This window comes from Ursus arctos, unplaced genomic scaffold (genome assembly GCF_023065955.2).
Source record: "Ursus arctos isolate Adak ecotype North America unplaced genomic scaffold, UrsArc2.0 scaffold_7, whole genome shotgun sequence".
NCBI classification, from domain to species: Eukaryota; Metazoa; Chordata; class Mammalia; order Carnivora; family Ursidae; genus Ursus; species Ursus arctos.
The window spans coordinates 27717231-27744740 of NW_026623089.1; the positions used below are offsets into that span (position 1 = coordinate 27717231).

General features: G+C 43.6%; 1 protein-coding gene and 1 pseudogene across 1 annotated transcript in view; both read right to left on the bottom strand.

Moving 5' to 3' along the window:
• The window catches only part of ABCC2 (ATP binding cassette subfamily C member 2), a 102300-nt gene that overhangs the window by 67684 nt on the left and 7106 nt on the right, over window positions 1-27510 (bottom strand). The window contains exons 4-11 of the mRNA XM_026493858.4: window positions 11784-11909; window positions 9637-9771; window positions 9313-9420; window positions 8825-8880; window positions 7405-7639; window positions 5359-5519; window positions 4361-4538; window positions 507-761 (exon numbers count right to left, since the gene is read on the bottom strand). Of these exons, the coding sequence (XP_026349643.2) occupies window positions 507-761; window positions 4361-4538; window positions 5359-5519; window positions 7405-7639; window positions 8825-8880; window positions 9313-9420; window positions 9637-9771; window positions 11784-11909 (1254 nt within the window). The remainder of the gene's footprint in view (window positions 1-506; window positions 762-4360; window positions 4539-5358; window positions 5520-7404; window positions 7640-8824; window positions 8881-9312; window positions 9421-9636; window positions 9772-11783; window positions 11910-27510) is intronic.
• On the bottom strand, window positions 9780-11777 carry LOC113251820 (BOS complex subunit TMEM147-like; annotated as a pseudogene).

Here is a 27510-nt window from a genome sequence, read left to right on the forward strand (position 1 = left end):
TGACTGCCAGGAGTTAGGCTTACAGCTTGGGTCACTCGTGCTTCTGCTCTGCATGATTGGTTTGTCCTGCTTGATGGGGGAAACAGGGCCAATCATCAGGACTCTAAGAACAGCCCTGGGGGTACATGTGTGGCTCCATTGGTGGAACGTGCAACTCTTGATCTCAGGGTTGTGGGTTCGAGCCCTATGTTGGGTGTAGACATTACTTTTTTTTTTTTTTTTTAAGGATGCCCGGCAAGCAGCGTAGAAGAGTGACGTGCAGGGCCCCTGGGCAGATCTCTCCTCTCTAATCAGGCTCTGCCCTCTCAGATGAATTAAGATGGAGTATATAAACCTTAAGAGTGGCCAAAAGATGAAAAGGGAAGATAGAGAAAGCCACGTTCATGTGGGATGGTGGAACTCTTCTATCAGCTTTGCCTGCCCAAACGTTCAACAGTTAGAGTAAGCCAAAGATTTTAGACTTTGAGGAAGGCGTGTATATCCCCAGGGTGACTCGGTTTCTTTACCTGAACAGCTCTACTCTTGGCAGCAAGTATCCCATTAACTGGAATTAGGAGTACTATCACCCCAACACCTGCTAAGACAGAGGGTCCCAGCTCTGCCCATAGGAAGTAGATAGACAAAGTAATCTGGAGAACATTTGACCACAGCAGATGAAGGTAGCTGGTCACATCCATGAGCTTCTGGGCATCCACAGACATCAGGTTCACTGTTTCTCCAATGGTGTACTGCTTCCTGGCCTGGTTGGATAGGGTCAGCGCCTAAAGAAAAAGATTGGAATTGTGATTTTTGGGCAAGGCCAAGGATAATGGGGAGCAAAAAGGAAACTCAGGAAGGTTTATTTATTGAGGACACAATAGAAGGATGGGCTCCATATGGACACAACTTTTCCCAGGGGCTCTGCCTTCTTGCCTCCAAATCACACGGTGTTCTTTCATTCTTGACTATTCTTTCAGGTTATTCCAACCTCCCTGAACCCCTTGCCACCCCCTCCCCAACACACACATTTCTTTGCTCAGAAAATTCCTACTCTTGAGTGTTTAGATGAAGTTTATTCTGAGAAGACTTCCCCGGACTCCTGAGTTTGGGTTAGATGCCGGTACCTCCTATGTACTCCCAGAACATTCTGGGCTTACCTCTGTCATTACATTCATCACACTGAACTATAATTGTTTCATTTTTCTACTTCACCAGATGTAAACTCTGTGGATAAGGGACTACATCCGTTCATTTCACTACTGTAATACATGGCACACAGTAGGGCATCAGATACCGAAGGATGGCAGGAAGGGAGGAATCACATATTGATTCTGGCCCTTCAGACTGGGGATGCAGCAATATTATTTGGAGCCATGTTCTTATGAGGAAGCTGCAACCATTTCCAAGAAGGACAGATCTTAGGATGAAGAGGAAAGCAGGGTTCATGATTTTGAAGCAAAACAATTTGCTTATTGTCAGGAGTTTGCGGGCAATATCTAGATGCTGAATCATTTAGCATGCGCTCCTGTTTTCATGTTAGATCAAATGACTGATCTCCACAGGTCTTTCACTTACAACAACTCCTTGCACAAAGGCACCCGGCCAAGGGACTTGGCGCTGGGGCACTGAAACCAGTTCACACCATGCTCACCAAACCACCACCTGGCATGGGCTACGTCTGCCTGGAGGAAGGAGAGCCTTCTCATTCCCACAAAAGATAGTGTACGGACTAGGGATACACCCCCGTCCTCGTCCTAGAAGCTCTACTGTCACCTTGATCCACCAAGACATGCTTCTTTGGAACATAACAGGATTCTTAGTTATACAGTAAAATGAGGGAAATTCCCCCAAATGTTAGGCCACCAAGGTTTTAGAGAAATCAGTCCAACACTATGTCTCCCCTTTGGTATGGGAGAGCAAAAACAAACACCCTCCTCCCCAAAACAAACCAAAAAGCCAAACAAACTAATTACCCTTCAAGGTCATCATTTTTCTCTTCTCAATAAAATCTCAGTACAGTAGAAAAGACATTAATTTAGTGCCAATAGCCCTTATCTGAGGGCAAGACCTGGCTATGTGATTGTAGGCATTGAAATGACCTAAGCCTTACTTCTCTGTAAAACAGGGATAATGCAGTTACTTCACAGGGCCATGAATTGAAAAATGGATATAAAAAAAATGTTTCACTACATTTCATAAATGAAGCATTGTCTAAACACATGAAATTTTAAATTCTATTTCAGTAGCAATATTTATTTGAATGAAAGTCTTATTAAGGGTTCCATTTTACAAATTCTTTATGGATTGTAACAGTTGCAAAACTTGGAATATATTAAGAATCAAAAATAGTGGGAATGAATCCCCATAACTGTAAAAGTGTACATTCACAGAAATGGCTGAGAAAGTCTGGTTAGTGACCCCGATTCCTGCAAACAAGCAGAAATCCATCATCTCCAAAAGAAATAAGGGGATTAAATATTGGGGGGAAGACAAATTCCCGTGTGAGGCTACCCAGGAGTTCAAAAGACTTGACCAGACTTTTGATCTAAAGACATTTTGGACTACCTGTTTGGGTCTCTGGACGAGTCAACGTCTGCCCAGGGAAGACAACGACACATTAGTTTTAAGAGACAAATGCAGGGCATCTTGGCTCCTTTCACAATTTAGCTCTTGTGGACAATGCTATGAACATTGGGGTGCATATGGCCCTTCTCTTCACTACGTCTGTATCTTTGGGGTAAATACCCAGTAGTGCAATTGCTGGGTCATAGCGTAGCTCTATTTTTAACTTTTTAAGGGACCTCCACACTGTTTTCCAAAGTGGCTGTACCAACTTGCATTCCCACCAACAGTGTAAGAGTGTTCCCCTTTCTCCACATCCTCTCCAACATTTGTTGTTTCTTCAACAGACGAATGGATAAAGAAGACGTGGTCCATATATACAATGGAATATTACTCGGCCATCAGAACGATTACCTAACATTTGAAGCAACATGGACGGGACTGGAGGAGATTATGCTAAGTGAAATAAGTCAAGCAGAGAAAGACAATTATCATATGGTTTCACTCATTCATGGAACATAAGAAATAGCAGGAAGATCAGTAGGAGAAGGAAGGAAAGAATGAAGGTGGGGTAAACAGAACGGGGAATGAACCATGAGAGACTATGGACTCTGGGAAACAAACTGAGGGCTTCGGGGGGGGGGGGACTGGGATAGGCTGGTGATGGGTATTAAGGAGGGCATGTATTGCATGGAGCACTGGGTGTTATACACAAACAATGAATCATGGAACACTACATCAAAAACTAATGATGTACTGGTTAGTATGGTGACTAACATAATAAAAAATTAAAAAAATAAAAAGACAAATGCAAAGGAGAAAACCAGGAACCATAACAGAGAAATCATTATGATGGAACACTCTAGTGGTACAAAGAAGAGGAAGGAAAGGCAGTTGGTGTTTAATGTTCTATTCTATAAAAAGTCCTATCTCCTCATGTATGAATTTTTCCCCTCAGACTTGTGGCCACTGATGGTAACTATCCTATTCTCGTTTCTTTTTATTTTTTTATTGATATAGGATTGGGACAAATGAGGGACAAAATGAGGTTTCACGTTGGTATCTAGGATGCGAGGAAAATACAACGGCTCTGAGAAAGTTAATTAAAAGCAACATGTCAGAGGGAAGATTAGCACAATCATCATAAAGAAGTGGGAAAGTTCCTCGGTCTGCAGAACTCAGTAACCAGACAGCATGTGTTTACAAAATGAAAAAAGGACTCAGGCAGAGAAGGGGTGGCAGGTGCTGAAGACTAGAAAAAGCAGTCTCTAGGCAAAAGTGGATCTGGGGAGATGGAGCCCTGGCCCATAGAGCTTTCTAGTCTATGGCAACACCGTAACCGAGATGGATGCACCAAGTCTTATGGACCCAGTTTCATGTAGCATCCAGTTTAAATGTTGGTGGTTTTAAGAGTTTTCCATGGGTCAGCTTTTCTGATCTCACATTCTTTCCAATTTCAATATACGTGCCGCCAAAGGGAACACTCTGATCTTACATTCTTTTCCAAGGTGTTCTCACTTTGTCAAGAGGGACAGGTACGCAAGCCTTCAAGGATGAAAGGCAGATCCTGGGCAGAAAGCACCTTGCCAGCTTTCCTCTAGAGTGCACCCTCCCCCGTGTCCCCTGAACACACACGCGCCCTAGGTCTGTGAATCCACTTTTCACAATTTGCAGAGGAAAATCCAAAAGGAGGCTATCTGGTTAGTCAGAATCAAGGGTGAAGATCAGTTGTCATTTCCATCAAAATTTTCTCAATCTTGGAATAAATGTTCACATTTAAGGGAATTTTCTTCAGTGAGGTCTGACGCGTTCCACTCACCTTCTTATATATGGACGCCAGGATGGTTGTCCGTACAGTGACGCCCAGCTTGAAGCACATCTGAAAGTAGCCCTGAAGGCAGAGGGACTGGATGAGGGCCACAACAAAGAAGAGGACTGAGTAGAGATATCCGGTCCATATATACGTGCCTCGGTCATTTGCGAAGGAGATCAGCAATCTGCCAAAACAAAACCAAGTCAGTGATGCCCATCATGTCTCCAAGGACTCTTCACACTCCTCATGCACAGCCAGCTACCCTACCCTCGCCCCGCAGTTAACAAAAGTGACCAGAATTGTCCAAAGCCATTGGAAGACCTGAGCTCCACAGCTGGGCCGGTGCTCTTGCTTGCAGGGCTAGCAGCAGGAGGTTCGAGTTGGTGACCCACGGCTGTGAGCAGGGATAAGGAAAGAAATGCTCCTTACACCTGCCGCTGCAATGCTGTGGCCCTGCCTTGCCCACCCGCTGGTAAAAGAGGTTGTATGGGAGAAGGGGATTTGTTCTTGGACCACGCAAGCCCAAAAAGTAATTAAGACAGGTATCCAATGCGAGTTAGACCTTCCCCTAGAGGAGAATTCATTCCATAGATTCTAGCAGACTGTGAAGTCTTGTCACGATTATGCTGAACCTCTCACCGAAGGCTGCGGCTGTAGAGATGGGGTTACAGACACCAGGGACAAGGCTCTCCTGCATTGTGCTGCCCGCGCCTTGGGCAGGGCTCCTCCCATATCAGTTCTGTTTAGCAAGAGTGCCTAACAAGTATCTGGCTTCCTGGGAGGAAAGGGATGTAAAAAAGAGGAAAGCTAGAAGACCTAGCATTTGAGATCTTGAAAACTGCCTTGTGCTTTTCATGAACACAACGCGATAAGGTGGAAGATTATTATCAGCATTTTAAACAATGGGAATTTAATACTAAGCTCCTGCCTGCACGTCCGAGGGGCCAGCAAGGAGGAGAGCGGCAGACGGGGCCCTGAAGGGATAGCCAAGGCCCAGGACTCACTTCAGCAGCTGAGGATTCAGAAACATGAGGAGGTCATGCACCAGCTTCAGGAAGAATGACTTCAAGAGAACGATGTAGAAAGTTTTGAAGAGAGTCTTGACCAACCAGGATTTGGGAAAGTTTTTTGTGGTCCCAGACTTTTTTTTCTTTTTAACTTCTTCCTAGGTATAAAACCAAATAACAACAGTGCTTACAGAGCCATGCCATGTAAAACTTTGTCTCACACTGCTCAGCTCCAGAGTGTTAAGCCCCTGAGTCCTATCGCTTTCTCTGTACAGGTTTTGGTCTTCTCACTGCCTGGTCACCATCCACACTTTCAGCTGCCGTCACTGGTTCCCCTTCCCAGCCCTGATACTCCTAATCTACTTGGGGTGAGAAAACCAGACAATCAGACACCTAAGCTGGTGAGAATACCACATAAAAGAAACAAAGAGTAGATGCTAAGTGGGGGGCTTGCAGGGTAATCTCGGAGAGTCGAGGGTGTGAACACGATAATACGTATTTTTGATACCCAGAGCCTTTTCGTTTGTTCTTGCTTGTGGCTGTGGTGGGATGTCATGGGTTAAATTATGTCCCCCCAAAAGATGTTGAAACCCTAACCTCCAGTACCTCCGAATGTGCCTTGATTTGGAAACAGGGACTTTGCCAATGTAATCAAGATGAGGTCCTTAGGGTGGGCCCTAGTCCGAAAGGACTGGTGTCTTTAAAAGAGAAGAAACTCAGAGCCAGAGAGAAGACGGCCAGGTGAGAACAGAGGCAGAGAGTGGAGCGATGCCTCCACAGGCCACACCACAGCCAAACTAGAAGGCAACAGAAGCAAGGAAGGCTTCTCCCCTATGGGTTTTGGAAGGAGTGTGGCTCTGCTGATACTTTGATTTGGGAGTTCTGGCTTCCTACCTGTGAGACAATACATTCGTTTTCAGCCGTGCAGTTAGTGGCACTTTGTGAGGGAGGCCCCAGGAATCTAGTACGGGGGGGCATTACCGCTCACTCACCAGCCTCTTCCTCTTTCCTGGGATCTGGCCTCTTCATTACATTCTCCAGGGTCCCATCAGGCCCCAAATTCAGCTTTTCAGCCTTAGTTTCCAGGTTTTTCTACCAGTGACATCCTCTTGTAATTTTGTCACTGAGATCTCATCTGATCAGTGTCTTGCAGGGGGCAACTGCCCCAGCCTGCCTCCCAGCTTCTACTTTTGCCCCCCAACCTTCCATCCCATTACTCTCCTGTTCAAAACCTCCACTGGCTTTCCATCCTTCATAAAATAAAACCCAGACTCCTTACCATGGTCCTCAAGGGTCTACACAGCACAGTCCCTGTCCACCGCCCTGAGCTCATCTCACCCCCCATCCCCAGCCTCTCTCTCCATGCCCCAGGACCTTCTTGCAGTTCTCCGAACAAACTAAATGTGTCCTCCTCGGCCTCACACTTCTGCTCCCCTGGACGGGATTACACTTGCTTCTGATGGTCCCCTAGGTGGACTCTGCTCAGACTTTGGATCTCTGCTCAAGTGACACCTCCTCTGAGAAGTCTCTCCTACGACCCTGAAGGCATTTCACTGCAAAGACATTAGCGTGTTTTATACATTCTTAACAGCATGTATTACTCTCAAAGAGTAACATGTATTGGTTTATTATTTGTTTTGCAGCTCTCTGAAGAGGACTCTTACAGGCTATTCCTTGTACCCAGTACCCAGACTAGTCTAACACTTGGTACTTAATACTTTTGAGTGAATAAGTGAGTGAGTTAGCTGCTGGCGCTAAAGCCCACTGAAGTGCACATTCTGGAAATGCTAAGGCATATTTTTCTATTTTTAAAGACATATTATAGAAATTTTCAAATATACCCCAAAGGAGAGAAAATGGCACATTTTACCCAAATGTATCCATCACTAAGGTATTATTAGTATTATAAACACTACAAATAACATAAAACACACTGCAATGTATACACGGCTATCAAAACATACGGACAGAATCGCTAGGACACGGCTATCCTCCTGCCTGAAACCTACAGCGCATTCACACAGACACTCATGGGGAAGTTACCAGGACAAGGATATCTTGGCTTTGACTCTGATTCTTGTTCAAGCCATGTGGCCCGTCTCCAGCGTTCCGCTGGGCCTTCCTCCGCTGCCGTCTCTGGAGCGCCTTCCTGGCCTTCTGCAGCTCTCCTACCATATGTTTTTCAAACGTGCTGACCAGCGCTTTGGTTTTAATCTCTTCATCGACATCCCAGACATCTTCAAGAGTCAGAGGTTGCTTGTAGCCTTTCATAACAGTGCTGGAACCAGAGCGATCCACAGGCTGAGACCCTACAGGCTGGGTCAGGGGCAGTCCCTTTGCTGCTTCTGTCAGAACCTGCCCTCCACCCCCAGTTCTGAGACGGAGGGACAGAGGCCCACTGCTCCATCTCCTGGCCCTTTAAACGTGACAGAGGCGTGGGGAGGGCAGAAAACTGATAGGAGAGGTGATGGACCGTGGAATACGACAAGGACAAGGGTCAGAGGAGCAGCGCAGCTGAATTAAAAGCCAAAAGAGCATCACGTCCTCCTGCTCGTTCCTCCTTGAACACTGGCTGCCTCTCTGCCACTCTGGCATCTCCCTGAGGGGCCTTCGTGATGCCCTTAAGGAACTGAGCAGCCCTGGCGGCCTCCTCTACACTCTGTCTCTGGATCAGGGCCCATCAACCTGGTGTTTGAGAACATGGATACCAAATAAATGACATCTTTGTTTTCACTAGCTTCTAACTGAAATCTAGCCTTTCCGTATAACATGAACGGTGGCAACCAAACACTTGTAAACGGTTGTGCCTGTTCCTTTGACACCAGGAGACGTCACAGTGTTTTCATGGTGCGTGTACACTCATTGCTACTTCGAAATCGTGGTCGTTATCAGCCCCATTGCTAGATCACTACATGTTGTTATTTAACACATTTGTAAAGAAGCACTTGTTACGTCACAAATTTGTGGGTTTTTTAATATTTAAGTGATTATATTTCAATATATTTGGTTTCCTTTGTAATCCTGTGTCTTTTTCTTTAGGCACTGAAAACATTATCTGAGAAAGGATCCACAGGCAGTCCCAGCCTGCCAAGGGGTTCATGGACTACAAAGGCCAGGAGTGCTTGCTGCAGATCCTTTGGTAGCCCGGGCCAGCTGGTTCCTCCCTTAGCCTTCAGATCGTGCCACACTGCCTGCGCCCAAACATCCCTTTTCTTATCCTTCCACCTTTTTCCTAACGTCCTTCCTTTTCCCTGTGGAACCCCCAGGCCACCAAGAGCAAACCCCCTCCATCCTCTCCTCCACATCCTAGTCTGAAATAAATACATCTACTAAGTTAATCTCGGACTCTAAGTAGAGGAGAAATGGAGACCTCAGGAAGCATTTTTAAAATTAAGATTTCCATCACTTTCAGAAGAATGAGGGAGTAGGGATATGGACAACCCACACTCCAGGCTTTTCCTACCTGTCATACCAGCTAAACGTAATGTTACTCAGAAACGAGGCTGTGAATGATGGATTCTGCAAAACACACACAAAAAATCAAAAAGTAAATCAACTTGAAACAGGAACTCTGTGGAACTCTAAAATCAGAAACTGATTTTCCTAGATATAATGTTATGCTAAAAAGTAGACATAAGACTGAAATGGACTGGACATCATAGGTTTATCTGGAGACCCTAAAGTCACCAGTAAAACAGTCAGATTTTCTGGCATAGATAGATGAATGAATTGTCCATGCTGAAGGCTGGTGGGTCAATGCAGAGGTATTTCCCCACTTGTAAGAGAATTTCCATATGCTAGCCACTCTCGATTTCCTTAAGCCATAAATGGTCCACACGGCTATATTCTGGGCTCGTGGGACCTCCACGAGGCCTAGGCATCTCAAAGTTACATGTGTCCAAGTACCATCCAGTGAAATAATGCATGAGGTGGGCGCATTTAGAGTCTCACATTTGAGGAGGCATCTTTTTCTGAAAATGCTGAAAGGACCAGGATCAGGATCTGCAGTGCATAGCTGACGAAGAACAGGCAGGAATAGGCCAGGTTAGAATTGTTGCCCTATGGGGAAGAAAAAAAAAAACCCAACAACAAACAGAGAAAATGAGCCTTTTTCCAAATTAAGTCTAAATGGCCCACATAGGTCAATGCTTGTCATTAAAGCCGATCATCAAACCCCCTAAACACAATTCTATCCCGTAGTTCAATGGACTGTAGGCCATTCACTGACTGAGAGGTTGCTCACCACTATCAAGTCACTCTCTCTTTCCTCCTTACCTTCAAGAGTATCCGGATCAGAGTCTGAAACTGGAAAACGCCACAGAGTATTGAGAGAATCCAGAACAGGGACAGGAACCAAGAATCCTTCTGCATGCACCACAGTCTGCTGTGTTGGATCAGCAAAACCAGGAGCTAGAGAGAAATTCACATCAAGTTCTGAAAAATACTGTCACCAAGGACAAGAGGCAAGAAAGATGCAAGAGAGACAGGAGAAGAATGGTGGGTTAAAGGAGGAGATTGTTAGAACTAATCTGGCTAAGCAGAAAACACACAAATAACCAAGTTGTAGACTTCCTGATACAACCCAACCTCCTCTTTTAGGGTGTCCTGCTCTTCCTGGAACTCCCTTCCCCACTTCATCTCCCCAACACACTTGGGTGGGGAGTTAGCCAGGAACACAGAGGGTCACCTTCTGCATTTAATGGAGTTACTTTGGAAGCCAGAAAAGTCTTTTCAAGACCCAAGGAAGTTAATTTCAGGCACTGCAGGGGTCCACCTGGGGGGCAGTTCCTGCTGGGCAGGTGTGAGCTGTCAATGTGATTTTCCGAGAACATCAAACTAAGCTATAAAAAAAACTTGCCTTGTAACATCTCACTTAAGTATAATTAAATGTTGGTTTCCTAGCCTCAGTGCAGAGTTTGTAAACTAGCATTCTGAAAACCAAGCCATGATTAGTAGCAGTTTATTAATTTCTGTGGTATAGATATTACCACCGTGGTGGATTTCAAGCCCCCACACGCCATCACTAAACACAGCATTGGGAAGAGAGGCACATGATTGGCCCCGTGCTGGCTGACCACTGCCCTACGGGGATACAGGCCCATAGGTACAGGGCATTCTGAGTTTTCTAGAAAGTTTAGCAATCCAAATAGTTACATGGCCTCTTCTGCTTTTAAAATGGTAGCAACTAATTCAGTTGTTAACACTGTGCAGGCCTCTGCAAAAACCGAGCCTGCAGGAGAGTGAGCAGTTTCTGTTGAGTTTATACAAACAACTCTAGACTCAGTGATCCATTGATGAGTTATTAGTTAATTTAAGAACAATATTTACATTTAGAAATTCCTTTACATAAAGAAACTTGGCTTTCATGTGTGTATGTGTATATTTGTTTTTTACTTTCCAAACACTGAAGCCTGGGGGCAGGGAAAGGGTGTATGAATGTGTGGGACACCAAGCCCAGGAATGCATGTTGACAGCGGTGACATACAGGGCCATACATTGCTGTCCAGTTGCCCAGGGAACAAAGGTGGACGAAGATCTCCATGATAAAGGCCTCATAGATGTTAAGGAACATCACTAGGAGAAATGCTGGCTGAAAAGTATGGTATAGGTCATAGCGTGTTATCATCCAGACCTGGGCGGATGAGATGATGTAATGGACCAGACTGATGCTGGAGTCCATGCTCTTCTGGTGTACTTCCAAACTCAATGCCCTGAGTTCTAACTCAGATGGGATGCAGTGCGACACAATCAGTGTGCCCGTGGCCCAGCCCAGGGCAACAAGCATGATCTTGTACTCCCCCTTGTGTACATTCCAGGACGTGAGAAGGTTTAGGCCTATCAAGTCCGCCACATGCACGCTGACCTTCATGACATCCCAATGAAGTCATAGATGCCGCCTTCCCAGGTGGGAAAAACATGGCCAGGAATAGCATCTTGCACAGCCGCATGAAGAGGTAGGTGACCCTGGCCTGCACACACTTCTGGAAGGCAACGTACTCAGGCCACAGCGTTTGTAGGTGATGAAGTAGGGGAAGTGGGCCAGGGTGAAGCCATTCCAGCAGTGAAACAGGGTCATGGTGTTGACCTCCTGGGCCTGCCAGAGCACGGGTCTCTGCCTCAGCTGGCCTGGCACCCACTCACATATAATTATTAGATGGAAAGATAGGAGGGCATAAGATACATATCTTAGGCACCAAAGCTAGTATTTATGCCAGGGAGAAGGATCTGTAAGTTAGTGTTCAAAAGAATATACAAAACTAAAATTTGATTCAACCCCATTTCAACCAAGCTTTGCCTCATCATAGGCCCCTCAAAAAGGTAGATGAAATTGGACTTAATTTTACCCCCAAAAGAGTACATTTCAACTAGATAGCTATGAATAGGAAGAGGATAAACAGGGCAGGAGTGGGGGTAGGCCTTACCCATGTTCCCAGGTAAAGGCTTGGATTGGTGTATCTAATGGCAGGAACCGTGACTTGTCCAGAGTCTTCTGTGAGTACAAGGGCCAGCTCTATGGCTGCTAGAATAAGAAGAAACCCAACAAGCACCTGAGAAGGAAAAAGACCACTGTTGAGAGGATACCATGCTTTAGAATAGAATGGTTCCTAACAGGTAAAAAGATGGTATGCGGGGATTCAGAGAACACAAGAAATACTTCCGGCATCAATGAACACATGTAGTTCAAGTGACGGAATGAAGTTCAATGTATGCTAGGGGAGGTTTCTGAGGAATGTTGAGTGTGATGGTTTTAAACTATGTTCACAAATAGTGTGATATTCCTCCCTTCAAAAAGTAGATCCTGGTACCCCTTCCCTTGAGTGTGAGCTTAACTTAGTGATTCAATTCTAAAGGATAGAATGTAGTTGAAAGTAAAAAAACAAAACAAACCAATATGGCTTCCCTGTTCTCTCTCTCAGATCACTCATTTCAGGGAAAGCTACTAGTGCCATCGTGAGGACACTCAAATAGCTTTATGGAGAGATCTATCCACTTGGTAAGTAACTGGGGCCTCTTGCGACAGCCATGTGAGGGAGTCATCTTAGAATTAGATGCTCTAGTCCCAGTCAAGCCTTCAGAGGACTTTAGTCTCTGCTAGCATATCAGCTGCAATGCCATGAGAGACCCTGAAGTAGAACCCAGATACGCGGCTCCCAAATTTCTGATCCATGTGTGGGGTTGTTTTTTTTTTTTTAATTGCTAAGTTCTGGAGTTATACAGCAATAGGTAACAAAAATAGATTTAAAAAGGGAACCCCCTTACCCCAATTGGGATTTCCAGTTTCCTTGGTCATCTTCCCTTTCCTTGATTATTCCCAGCCTCTTCCCCAGACAAGATTTGAAGCTAATGTTGTGAACAACTGACTCTGTCACCCTAGGAGGACTCCAAGCCAATCAATATTTGTCCTAGGAGTTCATAAAACATGCTACACATTGTATTACTCTGAAGAATCACCCCCACCCATCAGGATGAAAAATTACTACTTCCACTGAGGAGGCCCACCAGCATCTTAGCCCTCAAAAGGAGGATCTTTAGGACCATCTCCTCTACCCCCATCCCTTCAACTCCCATCCATCCATCCCTACTCATTCCGGGTCTCTTTCATCCAGAGTGGTTCAGGCAGAAATACTGGGCTGCTTGTAATGAAAACCAACCGACGAGGGAGATGAGGGTATCTGTAGTAGGACTAGTGTGATTAGCGAGGCATAAAGTCAAAGACATGTTGATAGAATGCATTTCTCAAGTACATAATATACTAGATTGTGTTTTCTCACATGAGACTGAGGTTTTATCTGGAAAAAAAATAACAGCTTTTGAAATGGTAACATCTGTTTGCCTTTAGGTAAATTGGGAGTAAACTGGAGCAAGGAGGAGCCAAAGCATCCAGTCCAGGACTTGAGGCACAGGTGAAGAGAATACTAACAGCTCCCCAGGCCATGGAAGAAGAGCAGGCCTGGCCACAGGCTTCCATATGTGAAACTCCTACACATTGACTAGAAATATACTGAGCAAATCCATATCAAAAAGAACAATTTACATTATAAATAACTCCTACAAAGCATTTTAAGATGAAAACAAACAACCCAGTGCAAAAGGCATAAAATGGAAAAACATATGGCTTTTAAACACAGGAACAGATGCTTAACCTGATAATTAGTGCAATTTCAAATTATAACGTTTTACCATTTTTCACTTAACTGCTTAGCAAATGTCAAAAAGTTTGATATTGTTTTCATATGGAAGAATATGAGCCACTGTCTACCATTTACAGTTTTATTCAGTTAACTTACCCACAGGGGTAATCAGGTAGGCTGCGGATGCACAACAGAGGGCACTATGCAGCTATTTTCCACCCCAAACTCCCCTGCCCACTTTCCACAGCCATCCAGACCTTCAGCTCCAGCTTTCATAGAGCGAAGGGCATGCTGGTGAGGTCAGAGTGTAGTTATCTGAAGTGGTATTATCTGTGCACCAGAATGGCTTTCTGCTAGTTATCTAAAGTAGCCACAGCGGAGAACAAATGGAGAGCCAAAGATGGAGTCAGTGCTGTCTGCACTCCTACAACCCATCCTCAATGTCTTTATGTCCTTCACAGTCTTTGCACAGCATTCTTCAGATGACCTTAGAGCCAGATTGTAAGAGGTGACTTGCTTTCCTAGGTCACAGCAGCAATACAAACAGCAACCCAAGATCCCCCCGGCCCGGTAAAGAGGTCCTTTCCTCAGACCCAACAGTTGAAGCTACCTAAGAGGTAGCCCATGACAGGAAGACACTTCCTGATGCCACAGGAGGGAACATCAGCAACGCTAAGCCCATGAGACCAATGCTTTATGGGCAATAGACATGGCAAACCTTATTTCAGCAATAACCCAGTAGCTGTTTTGGCCCCATGAACCAATACCCCCCCTGACTTTTCATCATGCCTCATTCTGGAGAGATAGGGGTGACAACCACTCTAGCTTCTTCCTGCTGAAAAGGGGTGTAGATCAGAATTTGAAGAATGAAGCAGCCTTACATCCAATTAAAGATATTCCCTAGTAGTAAGTTGAACCCCCGCCCTTCACAGAACCATTATTTTGGAACTTTCACGGGTGGTCGTAGCATCTTATTCTACATTTCACATCAGGGTTGATTAGGTCAGTTCAGTTAAACAGTGAGTGGAGTCATTTCAGGAGGCAGTCCTGCAGGTGGGCTTTCAAAGTCAGACCCATAGTGTGCAAGCAATCAGATAGAAAATCGGCCAGATATACAGGAAACCAGAGTAGTTCAGAATCCAGGCTAGTTTTATAGGTAAACAATAAACATTCAAGGACAATCAGAACTAGAATCTAATAGCCATAAAGGTATGTTACTGAAACATTTTTTTCCCCTCTCTAAAATCACCCTCAAAGGCAGTCAAGTTAAGACTAAGTTGTTTATAAACTAACTCCAGTTTTAACAAACTTGGCCTATTTACGTAAGTACAGAAAGAATAGTGGCTGGCCATTTAAGTTCAAGTTTGGTCTGCTGGAACTTTTTTTTTTTTTAATTTTATTTATTCACTTGAGAGAGAGAGAGAATCTGAAGCAGACTCTGCACTGAGCGCAAAGCCCAACACTGGGCTTGATCCACAACCGCAAGATCATGACCTGAACGGAAACCAAGAGTCAGATGTTTAAACTGACTGAGCCACCCAGGGTCCCCTGCTGGAACTTTTCATAAGGAATTTCAGATTGTGCCTTTAACACCTTTCAAGGCCAAGAGCCAAGCCAAATATTTGCTATTAACTCCTCTTCAATGCTTATAGATTTGGGTTACTTCTTCTGTTCCCCAAAATATTGTGAACATGCCAGGAAGTAACCTTTCTTACTTATCTGGTAAGGCTCCCAGGAGCCCTCTATGGAAGGTACCAGGCTGATGCCCCCCTGCAACGGACATTCATCCACTCCATAAAGTCAACCTCAGTTCCTTCAAGCCGTCTGGTCATATCTGAGCCTATGCAGGTCTCTCTCAAATAGGACACTCCAGCCAGGGCCTCGGTATTACAAAGAATCATTCCAGTGGTGTCGTGTTGCAAGTAAAACATTCTTAGTGAACTTCTACAAATAAGCATCACTGATTTCCCTTCGGACAGATTCTCCTGGTTTCACTTAAGTCAGTCACCATAGCAGCTACTGTAGCATTGTGTTGATTAATCATAGGGCCAAGGACAGATTGACTAAAGTCCTGCACTATGCCCTCAGCGGCCTTTAGTCTCCCAGTATCTCAGAGTCATAACACGCGAGCTGCCACCCCCACCTCAGCCCTTTTGCTTAAAATGGCTCCTTAGCACCACTAATTTAGTTGCAGAATATTCCCTCAGTCGCTTTCTGGCTAGTGGGAATTTCCTCTTGGTCCTCCCCAGTGCATTGTATCGTTTTTTGAATGACTACTCTATGGACAATTTGGAAAAAAAAAAAAAAAACCCTTTGAAATGGTGGAAATGAAAACTGGTCACTCACTGAAGTGGATGAATAGTCTTGTATTTTAAAAGACTATGGAAAACTTGGGGCACCTGGGTGGCTCAGTCGGTCAAGCGTCAGACTCCTGATTTCAGCTCGGGTCATAATCTCAGGGTCGTGAGACTGAGCCCCATGGCTGCTGGGTGCTGGGCATGGAGACTGCTTAAGATTCTCGTTCCCTTGCCCTCGGCCCCTCCCCCTCCTCAAAATAAATAAAAGCTTATGGAAAACTCAATTTCAAAGGATTCGGAAATGTCAACTACTACAAGCTGGTATTTAAGATGCTTGTAAATATCATTTATGTTTTTAATTTTGTAAAAATAAAGATTCCTTTTTAACCACACACACAAAAAGTCCTTGTTTGAATCAAAGAGGAGTCCTTACCCCAGGATCCCAAGCTTTAGGAGCCCAGTTCTCTCCAGATACAATAGTCTCACTTCAGCGCACGCCGGTCTGTGCCCACGCACCTTTGCCAGCCTGATTTCTAACCGCTCCTTCTGACGCTGAATTCTTTCAGACTTAATGTCGGTATTGGAGGCACATGCGGCTCATGCGTCCTTTTCCAAAGCCAACACTTCTCTGGTCTGTTAGAGTTCTCTCCTTACTTGGGATTCCCATTCCATGGCCTGGTGTGTGGCACCAATCCATGGCCAAGCTACCACTGCAATAGCTCACACACTTTCTCTTCTCCACACCCTTGAGCCCACCTTTGAGAATAGGATAGCTGACACTCCCTAGGGCACTTCTCTTCTCCACCCCCCACCATGGAGAATAGGATAGTTAACTCTCCCTGGGAGGCGCCTGAGGCATCCCCATACTCACAAGCTGGTCCAAAATGCCCCAAAACACCTGGCCAAGGGGTGCCTGTATGGCTCAGTCGGTTAAGCGGCTGCCTTTGGCTCAGGTCATCATCTCAGCGTCCTAGGAACAAGCCCCACATAGGGCTAACTGCTCAGCGGAGAGCCTGCTTCTCCCTCTCCCTCTGCCTGCCGCTCTGCCTGCTTGTGCTCTCTATCTCTCGGTCAAATAAATACAATCTTAAAAAAAAAAAAAAACAAACCCCCAAACCTGGCCAAGTCTCCCCACGTGGAGATAGCTGGCCAACCTGGGCTTTCCCCCACGGACAGCCGGCTTTCCCCTAGCACAGCCCAGTTACCCATGCTTGTTTCCTTTTTTGTATCCTACAAGCTAAGCCAATTATTAGAAGCTAGAGGAACAGTCAGTAGTGTTTCTTCCAGTCTGAGAAGGCACTTTAATATGGAAGAAAATGAAGGAAGCACCTCTAAACCATTTACACAGAATTTGATTCAGGGTAACTTACTGACAGGGGCCAGAGGACAGACGGGCGGGCAATCCAAGGCACCACACAGCTATGCTCCGCCACCTTCCTCCCCATTCTCCACGACTATCTGGACCTTCATCCCCAGCTCTTATAGAGCGAGGGGCTGGTGGTGAGGTCATAGGGTCGCTACTTAAAGTGCCGCCAGGGGCACCTGGGTGGCACAGTGGTTAAGCGTCTGCCTTCAGCTCAGGGCGTGATCCCGGCGTTATGGGATCGAGCCCCACATCAGGCTCCTCCGCTGTGAGCCTGCTTCTTCCTCTCCCACTCCCCCTGCTTGTGTTCCCTCTCTCGCTGGCTGTCTCTATCTCTGTCGAATAAATAAAGTCTTTAAAAAAAATAAATAAAAAATAAAGTGCCGCCATCTGTGCACCAGAGGCTAAAGTGGACCCATCTGTGCCAGAAGAGAGAACAAGATGAAGAGCCAAAGATGGAGTCTGTGTTGTCAGCATGCCTACAGGAGTCATCAAAATTATGTTTAAGAATGTTACTAACAATGAAATGCTTTTTATATCATCTTAAATGAAAAGCATAGACTACAAAATTGCATTTGCAAAGAGTTTAATTACATTTTTAAAATATGCCTAGAAAAAGGAGTTTCCAGTTCAAGATACCAGATTGAGTATATTTATCTCCCATCCCTCTCCACCCCTTTGAACTGCTGGTAAAGAGGTACCCAAGTAATAAATCCATAACGGCCCTGAGAATCTGAATGGAGAAGGGCAAGATCAGTAGACCAGAAAAGTTCTAGAAGACAGAAAGCAAACATGTCAATAGTGACAGGAAAAAGAGCAGAGAAAACCACGGCCGAAAGCCCAGAAGGAAAGGCAGCAGGGAAAGGGGAGCAGGAAACAGACATTACTGGTTGCTGTGTTTGTATCTTCCCTCTGTCCCAGATTCACCCTCCATCCTCGTCCCTTCAAGCCTGGAGTGGTAACAGTTGGCTACTAAGTTCCAGGTCCCCTTGTAAAAACAACCTTCTCGCATTATCCTATTTGGCCTCAGACACCTGTTTCCTGTTGTGACCCTGACTGGTACAGTTGCCTACTCAGAGCCATTCTCTTCTTCCTAACAGAACCCCTCCCCTTTTTCATAAATATCTACCCCACTCCACTCAGCCACGTGCTCAGGTGGAAGCTGGACCCAGCTCCAACCCCATGAGGTGAATTAGAACTAATCATGATGGTCCTGTTCTCCTGGCCTGTTACTGCCTTGGCCATGGGCATGCAACACAATTCTGGCCAAAGAGAACTGGGGGACAGCTTGTGGGGACCAGTTTGTGGGGACTCTGGGAAAGGTTTTCCTCACTGAGCAAAGTGATACATAGATCCAGAATATATAAAGAACCCTTTACACGTCAACAATACAGAAACCGCAAATGACCCAACTAAAAAATAGGCAAAGGGTTTATTTAAAGAATAGCTTTTTTTCCTAAGAAGGTATATGAAAAGCCGCTCAACATCATTAGTCAAAACCATAATAAGAGAGTCACCCACTTCACGCCAACTAGGATAGCCGTAACTGAAAAGACGAACAATGGCCAGCACGGGTGAGGATGAGTAAGTACTAGAACCTTCATACGCCGCTGGCAGGGATTTAAAGGAGACAATCACTTTGGAAAACAGCTTGTCAGTTCCTCAAAATATCAAACAGCATTACATGACTTAGCAATTCTACTCGTAAGTACATACCTAAGAAAACTGAAAATCTACGTCCACCCCAAATAAACACGATAGGCTGTATCTATACAATGGCATATTATTTAGCCATAACAAGGAATGGGATATTGATATATACTGTCACATGGATGAACCTTGACTACATAATGCTAAATGAAAGTAGCCAGACACAAAAGGCTGCCTATTGTATGACTGCACTTGTATATGAAATATCCAGACTAGACCTAAATAGAGACAGAAAGCAGGTTCGAGGTTTCCAGAGGTTAAGAGGAGGAGGGCATGGGAAGTGATTGTTTAATGGATACAAAGTTTCCACTTGGGGTGATGGAAAGTCCTGGAACTGGATAGCGGTGATGGTTGCACGACATTGTAGATGCATCTAATGCTACTGCATCTTTCACTTTAAATTGGTTGAAATGGTCAGTTTCATGTTCTGTGTATTTTACCACAATGATAATAATAAAGGACTGAAGTACTGATTCATGCTATAACATGTATAAAACTTGAAAACAGGGCACCTGGGTGGCTCAGTCAGTTAAGCGTCTGCCTTCTGCTCAGGGCATGATCTCAGGGTCCCGGGATCCAGCCCTGCATCAGGCTCCCTGCTCCGTGGGGAGTCTGCTTCTCACTCTCCCTATGCCCCTCCCCCCACTTGTGCTCCCTCCCTCTCTCGCTCTCTTGCTCATAAATAAAAATCTTTTAAAAAAAGATGAGGAAAACTTGAAAACAGTTTGCTATGTTAAATAAGTCCGGCGCTAAAGGCTACATGGTATATAATCCCATTATATGAAATGTTTTGAATAGGCAAACCCGTAGACAGAAAGTAGATTAGTAGTTGCTAAGGATCAGGAGAGAGAGATGAGAGGGGAAGGGAATGGGTTGTTACTGCCTAATAGGAACTGAGCTTCTTTTTGGAGTAATGAAGCTATTCTGGAATTAGACAGAGGTGATGGTCACACATTTTTGTGAGTCTACTAAAAACCACTGAAACGTACACTTTAAACAGGTAAGTTTTATGGTATGTAGATTATATTTTTTAAGTGACATATAGGAGCTCCTGCTATCTTTATGCCTCTGGACACTGACTTAAGGGTGTGATACCTGGAGAGGTTGCAGCCATCCTGCCATCATGTGCTAGCTTAATAACAGGCTTGACAGGCTGAGCTGATCAGAAAAAAGATGGAAATAATCAGCTATCTGCTGAAGTTGCTGAGCTTCTAAAGTAGTAAGTCCTGGGGCTGCACTGCCTCTGGTCTTATTATGTAAAAAGAATCAATTCCTTATTGTCTCGCCTAACAGGTTATGACTTGCAGGTGAGATCTTTCACTGACAGAAATCCATTCTTTGTAGTCAGCCCCAGCTGAGAGTTAGACTGAGAAAAAAGGACAGCAATCAGAGCCTTAATTGAAGTTCTGTGCACAGAACTGGTACAGTTATGCCCATCACTTCGTTTCCCCCACTTCCAACTCATCATTGCAACTCTATTTGCCACCACACACCCCCCCCCCCAACCAGGCTAAAACAGAAGTATTCTCTAAACAAGCTGAATGCTTTTCCTGAGGAGGAATGAGAAGATCGCGTGTGTCTTGGTGCCCCAGAGTAAACTAGTCTTCATTCGGCAGGCAGTAAGATTGGAGAAGTCCAGCACGGGCTACTGCTCTTGGGAGAAGTCAGTAGCTCCCCACAGGAGTCCAGGACTCAGAGCTCAAAGGCCTGCTGGGGGAGCTGACTTACAGAATGGCGGAGGGGTCTACTCAGTCACATATATTCATTAACTTAGTCCTTTGCTTATAAATGCAAAAAGAACACTAATAACCACAAGAAGGTTGAGAAAAACCAATACTGGCAAAGAAGATAGCCAAGATAATTAAACAGAACAACAGACTGTGGGATAAAACAAATTATTAAATGAACAGAAGACACTTTAAAATTATTTTAAAATTAATGTCCTAAGACAGATTTGAGAAGACATTGCACTCATTAATAGGTTGACGTTTAAAAAAAGGTATATTCAGAAGTCAAGAATAATTCTTAGAAATCAGACCCGTGATTTTGAAAACAAAGGCTCTTTAGGATGACTGAAAGAAAAGAACCTGGGGAATATCTCAGAATATAGGTGAAAAGAAAAAAAGAAATTTTAAAAAGAGAGAGAGAAGTTGAGAAGGAAAATAAAATCAGTGTCCAAAATCCACCTAAAGGAAGTTCTGAAGAGATGGAATTTCAAAATTGGAGGAAAGGAAGTAAAAGGAATAATATATGAAAATTTCTCAGAGGTAAGAAAGACATGAGTCCTTAGGTTGAAAGCATCGAGCCCATTGGATGAGAAAAGACCTATGTAAAGAGACTCTCATGAAATTTCAGGACATCAAGAATAAAGAGGATAAAACCTTCTACAGAAGAGAACTCAGGAGCACGGGATGTTGGGGAGCAATATAACAACATCTTCAGAGTTAAAACAAAATGTTTTTGAGGGTAGCATTCCATATCCAGATGAACGTTTTCAGAAAGCAAGGATTTTGAGACTTTATTTACTGTTGCTCTCTCTCTGAAAATTTTATTTGAGGATCTTCTTCAGATCCAAGAAATGTGGGGCCACGAATTCTCTCATTTTACACCAAGGGGTATCAAGATGTAGAGTCCAAAATTGGCGGCAGATTATTTTTAGGAACAAGGGTAACCAACAGAAGAAGTGCAAACAATCAGACAAAACTAAAAGACTGAGAGAGGAGAAGAAGAAAAGGAAGGTGAGGGGAGGGCCAATGAATTGAATTCCTGTCTTTCACAGACGGCAGAAATAGAACTTTTTTAAAGGTGATAGAACAAGAAATACAGGTATAAACACATTATTTGCAGATACAGAGGTAACCATCAAAATAAATTTAAATGAAGACCTCTGGAGAATGGTACTGGGAGATAGAAGGGTGAGAAAGAGACTTTTACGTTTCATTTTGTGTTTCTTTGTTCAGTTTTTTTTTTTAAGAGAGTGGCAGGAAACATACCAAAATGTTAACAGGAGTATATCAGAGTGATAACAATGATCAGTGGATTTAATTGGCTTCCTACTTCCCTAGAGTTCCCAAACTTTCTACAATAACCATGCATTATTTTTTTAAGATTTTATTTATTTATTTGCCAGAGAGAGACAGACAGAGAGAGCACAAGCAGGAGGAGAGGCAGGCAGAGGCAGAGGGAGAAGCAAACTCTCTGCTGAGCAGGGAGCTGGATGCAGGGCCTGATCCCAGGACCCTGGGATCATGAACTCAGCCAAAGGCAGACACTTAATGGGCTGAGCCACCCAAGCGCTCAACCATGCATCAGTTTTATAATCAGAAACATGCACACACTTTATTAAATATGATCAGGGAAATATTATGGTTGTTCTTAAATAGTCCTTGTCTTTGATCTCTGATTTATTGGAGGAGCTTCAAGTGTACATGGAATTTACTAAACTTCTTAAGAAGACACAATCTCATTGGTATTAAAAAAGAAAAGACAGTGGTTTGGCCATATTTAATATCTCTCCATCTCTGCAAGGTCCTCGTTTTCCCAGAGCTTTATGAACGATAGGCACTCTGGTTGAATCGTCTCTCCATTGTCAAGTGTCTATTTCTACCACTTCCCTGGCAGATAAGTGTCTAATTTCAGCATCAATATTTTCAGGGACTATGGCTCCCAGCAGTCTATTCTATTTTCAGAAAGTCAGTATTATTAGGGGCGCCTGGGTGGCGCAGTCGTTAGGTGTCTGCCTTCGGCTCAGGGCGTGATCCCAGCGTTCTGGGATCGAGCCCCACATCAGGCTGCTCTGCTGGGAGCCTGCTTCTTCCTCTCCCACTCCCCCTGCTTGTGTTCCCTCTCTCGCTGGCTGTCTCTCTCTGTCAAATCAATAAATAAAATCTTAAAAAAAAAAAAAGTCAGTATTATTAGAAAGTCCTTCAATATATTTAGCCAAAGTGGGCTTCTCCAGAATAACCCCCACCTACTTAATCTTGATCCTGCTCTCTGAAACTTTTCAGAACAAGCCCAGCAATCTTCTGTGCTATATTCTGCAATCACGTAAGGATGATTTCCACATTTCGCTGGCTCAACACCAAGGCTAATTTTGCTGCACATCTTTCTTGCTCTGACCTCAGCACTTCCACAACCTCCAGAACCAAATTCCTCTTTCATTTCCCTGGGATTGAGCTCATTCATTCATTCATTTATTTTGTAATGCAATTCATTCAATTACCTACTGTGCATCGGGTCCTTTCAGTAAGGATGCACCTTTAAGCAAACAAACTTGTAGAATCTCTCATCTTGGTCAAGCAAACTGACTTAGTTCAGACAAGTATAGACAGTTCAGGAAAGTCAGAGAGAAACAGCCCAAAAGCAGGTAGAAGAGAAAATGGAGAAATAAAATCGAGTTGAGGAATGAGCCAAGAAGAAGGTTCTCATAGAAGAAGTAAAGTTTTACTGTGTGAAGAGTTATACTTCAGACTGTTTTAGAGAAGAGACCAATTATTTTGAAATTTTTAAGAGACAGCTAATTATGAATGGAGTTCCTGCGACCATGAGCAAGGACGAGTGGGTTATTAGCTACAAAAGAAAAAAAAAGCCAATACGTTGATTTTCTTTTTCTCTATAGAGATTTATATTTATAAAAGTTAGACAAAATGTGTTCTATCCATATAATAGAATATAATTCAGCCCTAAAACGGGAATGAAGTACTGATTCATGCTACAATATGGATGAACCTTGAAAATCTTATGCCAATTGAAAGAAGACAACCATAAAAGATCATATATTATTATAAGATTTCATTTATATGAAATGTCTGAAATAGGGAAACTATAGAGATAGCAAGTAGGTTAGTGGTTGCTTAGGACTAAGGAGGAGGGGGAGATAGGAGGCTTATTTCTATTCTAAAATTGATTATGGTGATGGTCGTACATATCAATATGCTTTAAAAAATGTATTTAAATGGGTGAATTGAGTCTCCAAAGGCAAGGGAAACCAAAGCAAAAATGAACTATTGGGATGTCATCAAGTTAAAAAGTTTGCATAGCAAAGGAAACAGTCAACAAAACCAAAGGACAACCTACAGAATGGGAGAAGATATTTGCAAATGTTTTATCAGATAAAGAGCTAGTATCCAAAATCTATAAAGAACATAACAAACTCAACACCCAAAGAACAAATAATCCAGTCAAGAAATGGGCAGAAGACATGAGCGGACATTTCTCCAAAGAAGACATACAAATGGCCAACAGACACACGAAAAAAATGCTTAACATCACTTGGCATCAGGGAGATACAAATCAAAACCACAATGAGATACCACCTCACATGGGTCAGAGTGGCTAAAATTAACAAGTCAGGAGACAACAGATGTTGGTGAGGATGAGGAGAAAGGGGAACCTTCTTACTCTGCTGGTGGGAATGCAAGCTGGTGCAGCCACTCTGAAAAACGGTATGGAGGTTCCTCAAAAAGTCAAAAATAGAGCTACTTACTGTACCACTAGGTATTTACCCAAAAGATACAAATGTAGTGATATGAAGGGGCACCTGCACCCCAATGTTTCTAGCAGCAACATCCATAACAGTCAGACTATGCAAAGAGCTCAGATATCCATCGACAAATGAATGGATAAAGAAGATGTGGTATATCTATATACAATGGAATATTACTCAGCCATCAAAACATGAAATCTTACCATTTTCAATGACGTGGATGGAACTAGGGGATATTATGCTAAGTGAAATAAGTCTATCAGAGAAAGCCAATTATCATATGATTTCACTCATATATGGACTTTAAGAAACAAAACAGAGGATCATAGGGGAAGGGAGGGAAAAATAAAATAAGACAAAATCAGAGAGGGAGACAAACCATAAGAGACTCCTAACTATAGGAAAGAAACTAAGCGTTGCTGGAGGGGAGGGAGGTGGGGGGATCGAGTAACTGGGTGATGGACATTAAGGAGGGCATGTGATATAATGAGCACTGGGTGTTATACACAACTGATGAATCACTGAACTCTACCTCTGAAACAAATAATACACTATATGTTAATTAATTGAATTTAAATAAAATAAAATTAAATTAAATGGGTGAATTGTGTGGTATGTGAATTATATCTCAATAAAGCTTTTTTTTAAGTTAAAAGTTCTTATAGCTAGTTAATAACTATAATGAGGATAGGATACTGATTTATTCATTACCCAGCCTTTTCTTGGACGTCTCTAAGTCATTCCCAAGGGTATTAAAGCATGCTGTTCAATGTTCAGAATCTAACACACTCTTGACCTCTACTTCTAGAGTACATCTAAACATTTAATTTAATTCCACGAATTCATACTGAGTGTTAAGCCCTGTGCTTGGCACTTGGATCAGCAAAGAAGACAATGACCCTGCCCCTACTCTCAGGAACTATTCTTTCCTGTCCAGAATCCAACAAAACTCACCACCAGCCCCTACCTTGGAGTGTCAATGAAAATCCCATTTCATTTGGCCAAGTTCCTTCCTTCCGTTTAGATTCCAGGAAACCTGAAGTCATTGGTATGTGTGCTCATAGCACATCAAATCTAATTAGCCTTTTTAATTAAACTCTGTTCAGATCAGGACAAATAAGGAAAAACAAACAACCACCACCAACAAGGAAAGTAGTGAAAAAAGCAGATGGTGGAGTTTATGAGGTAGCTTTTCAAACTCAATTGAATGTCTTGGTTCCACAGACCCTTTCTGCATTAATCAGTACAACTGGCTGATGGGCACCTCCCCTAGTTCCTCCTGGGCTCTCTCCTGCAGCTCCCGTACTTTCCACATTTCCCTACTCAGGCAAGTCACTGTGAACGCTCACCCTACCTCATTCTACTGTGGGTGACTGTCCAGACTCATGGAAGACTCTGGGAAAATGGAACCCTTATTTCAAACCCAAGTTATGGGAGATGAATGATGGTTGGATTGCCTGAATGGTACAGAGAAAATGGTGCATTTTATTTTCATTTCATTGTAGGTTCCAACTGAATTACAGTCTCCTGATTTATTAGAACAGTTTCAAGACAGGTCATCCAGTATTTGCTTCTCAGATATTAAAAAGATAGTAACTATTTGACTGATTGGTTTACTCATCATTGGTGTTTAAAGAGTCTGATATCAATAAGATTTAAGAGTCACTATCCTTTTATTTTTAAGATTTTATCTATTCATTTGAGAGACAGAGAGAGAGAGAGAGAGAGCACATGCACAAGTCGGGGGTAGAGGCATAGGGAGAGGGAGAAGCAGACTCCCCGCTGAGCAGGGAGCCCAACACAGGGCTGGATCCCAAGATCCCAAGATCAAGACCCAAACTGAAGGCAGACACTTAACCAACTGAGCCACCCAGGCACCCCAAGAGTCACTATCCTTATGCAAACTTTAAAGTTGCCTTAACTAAGAAATATGACAAGGGGCCAGTGAGCACCTGTCTCAGGAAAGCTGGTTAAAGATAGGGAAGAAGAAACTTTTAATCTTGATGAAGTCCCATAAATTCATTTTATCTTTTGTTTCTCTTGCCTTTGGGGATGTGTCATGAAAAAGGTTGCTTTGGCCGATGTCGTAGAAGTTGTTGCCTATGTTCTCCTCTAGAATTTTGATAGATTCCTGTCTCACATTGAGGTCTTTCATCCATTTGGAGTTTATTTTTGTGTATGGTGTGAGATAGTGGTCAAGTTTCATTCTTTTGCATGTAGCTGTCCAATTTTCCCAGCACCATTTATTGAAGAGACTGTCTTTTTCCCACCGGATGTTTTTTCCTGCTTTATCAAATATTAGTTGCCCAAAGAGCCGAGGGTCCATTTCTGGGCTCTCTATTCTGTTCCATTGGTCTATGTGTCTGTTTTTGTGCCAGTACCATGCTGTCTTTGTGATCACAGCTAAAGTTTCTGCACAGCCAAGGAAACAGTCAGAAAAACTAAGAGGCAGCCCACGGAATGGGAGAATATATTTGCAAATGACACTACAGATAAAGGACTGGTATCCAAGATCTACAAAGAACTTCTCAAACTCAATACACGAGAAACAAATAAACAAATCAAAAAATGGGCAGAAGATATGAACAGACACTTTTCCAATGAAGACATACAAATGGCTAACAGACACATGAAAAAATGTTCAAAATCATTAGCCATCAAGGAAATTCAAATCAAAACCACACTGAGATACCACCTTACGCCAGTTAGAATGGCAAAAATAGACAAGGCAAGAAACAACAATTGTTGGAGAGGATGTGGAGAAAGGGGATCCCTCCTACATTGTTGGTGGGAATGCAAGTTGGTACAGCCACTCTGGAAAACAGTGTGGAGGTCCCTTAAAAAGTTAAAAATTGAGCTACCCTATGATCCAGCCATTGCACTACTGGGTATTTACCCCAAAGATACAGACGTAGTGAAGAGAAGGGCCATATGCACCCCAATGTTCATAGCAGCAATGTTCACAATAGCTAAATCGTGGAAGGAGCCGAGATGCCCTTCAACAGATGACTGGATTAAGAAGTTGTGGTCCAGGGGCGCCTGGGTAGCGCAGTCGTTAGGGCGTCTGCCTTCGGCTCAGGGCGTGATCCTGGCGACCCGGGATCGAGTCCCACATCAGGCTCTTCCGCTGTGAGCCTGCTTCTTCCTCTCCCACTCCCCCTG